This window comes from Syngnathus acus, chromosome 14, assembly GCF_901709675.1.
Source record: "Syngnathus acus chromosome 14, fSynAcu1.2, whole genome shotgun sequence".
NCBI classification, from domain to species: domain Eukaryota; kingdom Metazoa; phylum Chordata; class Actinopteri; order Syngnathiformes; family Syngnathidae; genus Syngnathus; species Syngnathus acus.
In genome coordinates this window covers 8,984,508-8,992,878 of record NC_051099.1, presented here as the reverse complement: position 1 = coordinate 8,992,878, position 8,371 = coordinate 8,984,508, and the positions used below count along the sequence as shown (strand labels likewise).

At 44.7% G+C, this 8,371-nt stretch overlaps 1 protein-coding gene and 1 long non-coding RNA gene across 2 annotated transcripts; both read right to left on the bottom strand.

Annotated features, from left to right (window-relative positions):
- Positions 1–119: 119 nt before the first annotated feature.
- Positions 120–1,569, bottom strand: LOC119133969 (ribonuclease kappa-B-like). Its single transcript, XM_037270347.1, has 3 exons — positions 1,332–1,569; positions 722–804; positions 120–594 (listed from the first exon to the last, which is right to left on the bottom strand). The coding sequence occupies exons 1-3, from the start codon at positions 1,407–1,409 to the stop codon at positions 450–452; spliced, it is 306 nt and encodes a 101-aa protein (XP_037126242.1). The 5' UTR covers positions 1,410–1,569; the 3' UTR covers positions 120–449.
- Positions 1,570–2,890: 1,321 nt separating this feature from the next.
- On the bottom strand, positions 2,891–3,247 carry LOC119133970. Its single transcript, XR_005100226.1, has 2 exons — positions 3,157–3,247; positions 2,891–3,033 (listed from the first exon to the last, which is right to left on the bottom strand). It is a non-coding gene; the product is annotated as an uncharacterized LOC119133970 (long non-coding RNA).
- Positions 3,248–8,371: the final 5,124 nt, after the last annotated feature.

Sequence of the window (8,371 nt, the reverse complement as noted above, 5' to 3'; positions counted from 1 at the left end):
TGACCGTCGAGTTTTGCAGAACGAGAAGAGAGCGCTTGTAAAGTGGTATTCCTAAAACCCGAACCACCCCGACTACGTCACCTCCATGTGGTGGTTAAGTGGTCAAGATGTCTTGGGCATGCAGTCATTGTACAGTTTATTGTAGTGCGGGGGGTTGAGTCATCTCTATTTTAAATGCTAAAATGTCCAAAGTTTGCAAACTTTGACACCAAAAGATGACTGTCATTTTGATTTCCACACAAAATTCCATCCATGCGACTTTTATTTTGACATCCACACTTCCTATCAGAGGTTTCTACTAGCGGAGAGGAACACTCACTGACAAAGTGACAACAGAGCAGAGACGACAAGAACACAGAAATAAATTACACAGCTTGCTTCATCTCCGTCCAGCCGACGGGCAGCGTCAGGTGCCGGCCCCGCCCCCTGCCCTGCCCTACTTCGACCTCTTAGGTCACCATGTACTCCTGCCGCTTGTTGAGTCGAATCTGGCACAGAGACACAGCGCCCACCGCCACGTAGACGCCGGCGGCGATGAAGCAGTTGATGCCTACTTGGCTGTACAGACCGTAGATGTTCTGAGGAGGCTGTTTACTGGGGAGAGACAGAGGCAGTGATGTCACTTCCTATTGCCAGGCCTAACGGTCTTCCTACACATTGTGTCCATCTAAATTGCAGACTTCTTTATCAAAATGGAGGCGGAGGGGCAGGCAGCACTGACTCGTTGCGGATGTCCTCTTCGGTAAATGGGACATCCTCGATGAGCACGGCCGACTTGGCGCTGAAAAAGATTCCCAGCATGGCCTGAAACAACAAACAGCAAAGCCAAAAAATGACCCAATACTGGCTTGACCTCCAGAAATGTGTCTTTCCCTCACATCACAAATCCAACTAAATGTTCCATTTGACTGCGCCGTTATTTATCCGTCCAAGGAATTTGAGAGCAGATTCCACTTTGCAAAGCCCACAAGCTATTTGGAGAAATTACTCAATTGACAAAATTGTCCAAAAAAATGCCCCATTCGCAATGTCATTCTGAACAAAACTTGAACAAGAAAAAGCACGACTTGGATGCTGTCACAATCATCCCCCATCATGAAATGTTTGAATTGATGCCGAGGCCTTTCTCAAACTTGCGCCGTCTTTCTGCCACTTCCCTTTCGCAAAAATCACGTGAAGACGAGGAAAGAGATCACGTGATCACAGAACAAGCCCAACGCTTAGTCTCCACTCTGGAGTCGAACGAATGGCACTAATGAAGAAGCGCCTGCGACAAAACAAAAAGGAACCGCGAGAGGAGGATAAAGTTGCGTGCAGCTTTGTTTTCTCACCAACATGATGACGCCCCAGATGCTAATAACGATGCCGCATGCGGCCATCTTCGGGCCGCAGAAGAGCAGCGACGGCATCCTTCGCGCTCAACACTCGCACGACACGACGACGATTTTGTAGCCTTTCGACAAGAACAGAAGCGGCCAAGGAAGGCAGGACGACGGCCAGTCCGAGTCGGCGCAGGCTTCGTGTAAGCTGATCTGCGGCCAGCAACTGCTTCTTCTTTTTCTGTCGGTGGCGCATTACCGCCACCCACTGGAAGCAATTGTGGCTCGCCCGGAAAATAAGCGTTTAGTGTTCATTTGTTTTGAAGGTGTTGTGGTGAATGGTCTTTGTTGCTTCGCTGGTCTCCAAAAAGCACTCGGTGGACGATGGCTGGCCCAGGGAAGGAAGCACTTCAGTGACACACGGCTGATTGGGAAAATATTTTATTCAACCGATGTCAGAGTGATGTCTCTCCAAAGGTTCGAGTGGCCCCAAAGGCAAAGATGTTCGCAGCCCCCAAAAGCAAAGATGTTCGCCCCCCTTCCTGACAGACAAGCCTATCTTATACCTGCCCAAACCGTTGATGTCATGGCTTGGAGTAACAGCTGCCGTTCACGTTTCAGTCTACTCGTTGCTGTCAATGCCCTAAAAAGGGCATGGACAAGGGTCTTCCTGGTCACGAACAAATGGCCCTTCCATATTCTAAGTACCTACACATGACCGAAACTAGAGCTTCTCTGTACCGCAAAAATAGCTTATAGTAGTCTCACTGCTGCTAGTTTATCACCTAAAGGCAACATACAAAGACGCATAGAATCCAAATTTCACTACATTCCCCCCTCCGGGACTTTATAAATGTCCCGAAAACGGTCTAACAAGAGATGACATCGATAAACATCCAAAAATCTTCCCCCAACCAAATTTTCTGGTCACGTCTACAATTTGGCCTATACCTGCACAGCCTATATCACGCTCGAGGCATGCTACTTAAGGTTATTTTAACTAGGAAAGCTCAAACTACTTTGGTATACAATTGCTCCCTGACAGCAATCTGAGGCCTCTCAGGAACTACAAATAAAGAAAATTGAAGTCCACATTATCCAAATGACGATAACCACCCCCTTCGGTAATACCTCAACACCGTCGATAATTTGCGAAGTAATGAATTTGGCGTGGTCCGTTAGAAACCTCAAAAAGTTGCCGGCCCTCCCTCGAGAAAAAACCCTGCCAGTCTAATGACCTGGAAAGAGAGGGAGGCCCTTTCTAACATCCTCAGTGATTCCCTCCACCTGGCGTCAGCACAAGGAGTCCTGGCACATATCACAATCCACAAAACAGTATGAGCTCACAAAACAGTAAGGAAAAGAAATGACATGTCCACCGACCGCTAAACAGTCAAACTGCATTGTCATAATGTTAATATGTGACGAGATAAACGAATGAGATAAAGTAATGCAGCATGTAGTCATCTGATAAAGTAATGAAGGATATACTAATATTGACGCAATATCACAGCATACCGCAACGTTTCAGCGCCCTCAGTGTTGCCCCCCTTGCATATGTAAGTGCCTGCCGATGCAAAGTCCAGTCCACTGAATGCTCAGTAGTGAATTGCGCCGGGATCACTGCCCAGGGCCTGCCGTCCATCCAAAATCTTTATGTCCACTTCACCGTCCTCAGAGTCTCTTTCCAGGCCCCGGTCAGCGTCCACGGGTTCTGCAATAATTGAGAGCCACTGCCAGTATTTAACGATGACAACAGCACAAAACCTTGAGTTGCAATGAAAAAAGCGGCAATGCCCAACGTAGGCCGGAAGTCCTCCCGGCCCCCTTCGGTCACCCCTAGTAAACGACATCCCCATAACCAGTCGTCAGCAAACAAAATCTTCTCTTTTGGGGTTGATTGGGGCACAGGGACAACTGGTGGTCGTCGTCTCATCGAAGTGCTCAGTAGAACCTCCGAGCGATCCCGGCATCTGCTCCTATGATCCAGAGGCCCACGTGATCCCTGAAACAAACAAACAAACAAACAAACAAACAAACAAACAAACAAACACTCCCCCCAGGAGTTATGAATTCTCCCCCTTATTTCTCGTCGGGCTGTCAGTCTCGAAAGATCCCTCCTGTAGCAGAGTAACTTCTACCTGTTCAAGTTAGCCTTTCCTGCTGCAGCTGTCACTGTCTGAAGTCCTGTCAATCAGTCTTTGCCATCGCTCTTTCCCAGTCCAAATATTAATTTTTCACTCCAAATTTCCTCTTTGATTCAAATTTTTCTCAGTATTCTCAAATGGGTATCAGTCCCGTCAGTTTTGTTCACTCAATTTGTTTATGTACATTATCTTTGTCTCCCCTTCAAGTCACCTCACTGTTCAAATCAGTCACCCTTTTGAAGCAGTGGACCTGTAATTTTCCCAAAATGGTTTAACTATTCCACTCTTTCCTTCTTTCAACGTGCCTTCTTGTTTTTGTTTTGTGTCGCCTACTTGTATGTCTCGTCACCGTGGGATGGAGGAAACGGAATTTCGGTTTCTTTGTGTGTCTTGACATATGAAGGGATTGACAATAAAGCTGACTTTGACTTTGACTTTCCAATATTTGTTATGCGAATTATCCCTCTTAAAATGTGTTCTTAAATACTTTCCCGTCAATAGCAGCTTTAATGCATTCATATGTTTATGTAAATATGTGTATATGTCACTTTTCCCTATTCCTTGTTTCTGGTCCAGTTTCCTATTTTATTTAATTACCTTCCATACATTTGTTGTCTATTGTGCTGCAGTCTAATCCCTATTAGCTGTACGATTTGTCATCATTCGTGCTTTTCCGTTGAAACACATTAACCGTTACTGTCGCTAGATTGTTACCACGCTTTGCATCCATTCCAGATTGTTGTCTCCCATTAACGCCTTTCCTTTCGAAATGCTTCTTCTGCTCCTTCCATCACTGCCTGTTGAATTCTGGCACGTCCTGTTAAAGCCTCAAAAATGATTGAATCCGAAAAAACATTGAATGTCACAAATAGCTTTTATATCTACTTACTCATTCAAATGTAACCCCACCCCCCTTTGACACATTCACCCAATGTGTCATTAGGCATTCAAAAAGGAACCGGCAAAATGTCCTACCACATCATCATATGCCTTGCAGCCAGCCCTGTCGAACCTTTCACTCATCCAGGACTGTCATCCCCCAGTTCCTGAAAATTGACTGTCCACCCCACACTCGGCAACCCCAACAAAAATCGTCGCACTCCTGCCAGTGAGCATACAGCCCTGCTGACAGCGGACACTTGTACTCACAAAAACTACACAGGCATCGAGTATCAAAATAAAAAATAGACACACAATGAATCATGGCGCCCGGGGATTCTGTCCTGAAAATCATCAATCATCATAAAAATCAAAAGGGTTAGGGTTAACATTTTCACGTGAATTCAACATAAACTCTCCAAGACTGCAATCGACAACCTGCAAAGTTAATACAAGTTATAAAACAACCAGCAATCTGCTCCTTGGCTGGCGGTTGATGCTGCAATAAGCCAAGTGACGCACAGAAACAAAGCAAAGCTCGCTCTTGCCACAAGCAAGCTTAAGTTTCAAATGTTTGGTTGTCATCCACATAGTCCGTCACCCTGTCGGGTGAGTCCAGGTTTGTCACGTCATACGTCCATCGTCCTAGTGTTTGATATTAGTCCTGTCTTGTCCATCCGTGTTACTGAAATGGGCCTTCTCCATGAACTATTTTGTTGTTCATGGTGCCTGTGATTAACCATCAGCTGTTAGTAACTCATCAATCTTGGGTATTCCAGTCTCATGTGAGAGGAATCTTACCCTCAACTGTGACCCTTTCATACCAACTCCAAAATACTTTGGCCTTTCACACTGCCCCCGACACACATACACATTCCTAACCACACAAGTGCCAATTCATTCGCCTTCATCGCTCAGCTCTCATTCCACAACAAACAAATTTAGTATGTGTAAGTGAGCAGGTAATCAGTGAAGACTGAAGGTAACCCTTCATTTCTGGATGTTCTTCTCAATTAAATATTTCATACAATCGTACCTCACCTTTACCGTAAAACTGTCAATTAAATGCCTAAAAATTCAGTTATTTCTACTGCTGAGCCTGTTCATGGGTGAGCATGGGGAAAGAAGCAGCCTCAGATGGTCCTTAAATAATTTTATCCTAATCAATCATTCTGATCGAACAGCTGGGTAAAGATACTCAAAAGGCTCCCTCCAACAGTCTACTCCACTATGTTGTTTTCACTTTGCCATGTCAATGCATTTGTTATTCGAGTCCTATCACATTTGTCATCTCGTTAACTGTCATTTTGTGTGACTCTTATGCAGCATTATTCTTAACTGTCAAAAGTTTCCATGGCTATTATTCCTTGAACTTATCGGACTTTCTGACACCAGAATTCCCAGTGAGGTGTAATTAACTTCTAATTTATTAATTAGGTCCATTGAACAATCTAGCCACCTCTTGACTGCATCCTATTGGGTCCTAATGCCCTATTTTCATCTCCAAAATGTCAATGACTAAATGTCTAATTGTTAAGCTGGATGGGCTAAATGTGATTTTACTCTTATTTCCTACAGTTTAGCCTATCTGTTTTATCCAAATTTATCCTCTGATTATGATGCTTTTTCCTTTCTCTGTAACACTACACATTTTGCTCCTTATTTATTTATTTATTTATTTATTTATCTTTTATCAAGACTCCTCAGTTGTGTCAAGCTCAGTGCCCAAGCAAGCTTCCATCCACTTTGACCCAAGCTCCACCAAATTTGATAACGCCTCAGCAAGGAGTCCGGTTTGCTTGATGCACATTTCATGTTTCATGTGTCTTTCGCAGCACCCCATTGTCAGGCTGTTGTCTTTAGTTGTAGCCTCAGAGCCAACTCATTCCTCACTCTGGATGAGTCCATTTTCAACTGAGTCCATTCTCATCTTGTAAGTTCCTTCACTCTTTGTATTCGCCTCAGAGGATGTCGTTTTCCTCCGGAGCGATGTGCTCCCTCCCAAGCACAAATATAGTCCTTCTTTGCTCTTGCAAAAGGTCAAAGGTGCCTCAGAGCCAAGCACCGTTTTCTTGTTGTTCTCAGCTGTCGGTGGAGTCTCGGGATCGGATTTCAGGGTCACTACTGGCTACTGGAAAAGACAGACTGGGAAACCAAACTTAAAATATCGTCTTCCAATTAGCCATTAATTTCATAATACCTTTTGTTAATCAAACTTCAAATTCTACTATTAACAACAATTTAATATCGTTGAGAAAGATGGCGCCTTTCCTTCATTAGCTCTCGGATGTATTGTGATGGACCTCATTTGAACCATTTTAAATTGGCAGATTACCCCAAACTTAAAATTGCAAGTCTTAACTGTGATTTCTCTCAATTATACTGTAATTTCCAGAAGCTCATCCTATTTTCAGGCTACATTCTATCAATCGTTTTCCTGCCTTTGATTTTATGCAATCCTCTCCATCACCTTTCCTCCTTTCCTGATTTGAGCCTTTAATTTCAGATAAAGTTTCCAAATTTTGCGTACGGAATGTACATTATTCATAATTAACTCATATTCCAAACAGAGCATCATCTCTGTTCTGACCTCAGTACTATTGGTGTTATGTTCACTTACCTATATTACTGGACTATCTTGATTTTTTTAATTCTCTGCCACTACATCGAAGGCCATTTCTCAGCTGTTCACTTTTCCCATGCTCCTGTTAGTCTCCGTTATTCGAATCTAGGATGTGATTTTCATTTGAATTTCTTACTTTTGGACCTCTAAATTGCTCCTATCGCTAATTTATTTGTACCGAGCATACTTTTACAAGGGTATTAGAAGAACCAACAGATTACTCCCAAATCCGATACCTCCTCGTTGGCATCTCCTCCTCTATTTTAGACTTACTGCTTTTGACCTGAGTCTTGTTACAGTGGGGCGCTGGTCACCCTTGTCGGGCCAACACAATTTACGAGCAGGCTCTCCGTGCATACAATTCAGTCCTATGTTTAAATCCAGAGAATTCCTTTAATTCCAGCTGCCGCTGTGGCCCTCACTTGATACCTCTCTTGCTCTCATAAATTAGTGTTAACCGGTCTAGTTTTCTTTAGACACCCAAATCACCTATATTTGTGTTGTAATAGTTAGCCCTCGCATGCTCCTACTCCACCTGTTAGACGGCTGTTAAACATTAATTCTAAGTTCATTCTGTGTCTCTATGTCCTCCTGGAGACAACGGATGTATCCGCCGTCTCAGGTTTTTTATGTAAACAGAAAATCAGAAGTATTGAGGAGAGCCCCAAAGAAAGGAGGAATAGTATCAATAATTTGTTTTCAATTATGTCATCCTTTCAGCAATTTAAATTAACAAGTTGGGCTTTTCTTCAGATCCAATTTCCCATTCCTCTCAAAATGCCAAAATGAGCGTCAGCTGGCCCTAGTAGGGTCCCCCCTTATTTACGAGGGGGCCACACTCTTCTGCCACCGCTTGTTGTTGTCCCAGCCAATTTTTCTTTAGATACATCAATATTGGTGTCGTATTGGTTAACACACGCATGCTCCTGTTAGACAGCTGTGGAACATTAATTCTCCTGGGTTGCAGTTACACCGGTGTACCCCCGCTGTTGGTCATGCATTCTTTTGCCCCTTCAGCATTCCGTCTTCCATCATTTTGTCATAGTTCCTCTCGCTGCTGGCCGCGTAGGCCCCTAAACTGGGCACAACTCCGGCCCTGCGCGCGCGGCTCCGACGTCACCCGAGCGGGTAGGGTCCAGCCTTGAAACTCAGTGGGCAGGTACAGGTTGGCCACCCTGCCGCCCAGGGGGCTGGATCCCCCTGCAGCACAGGCGGGCACGCGCCTCAAAGCAACGAGAGCACACCATCCTATCCGTTCCTTTTGCTGCTTCTACAAGCACACACCTCACACCCATGCGCTCTCATGAGCACAACCACACACACGCACGTACTCACGAGCACGTACACGCACACACAGGCTCACGCACACACACACATTGGATCCCAAACGTCTCTACACGCGC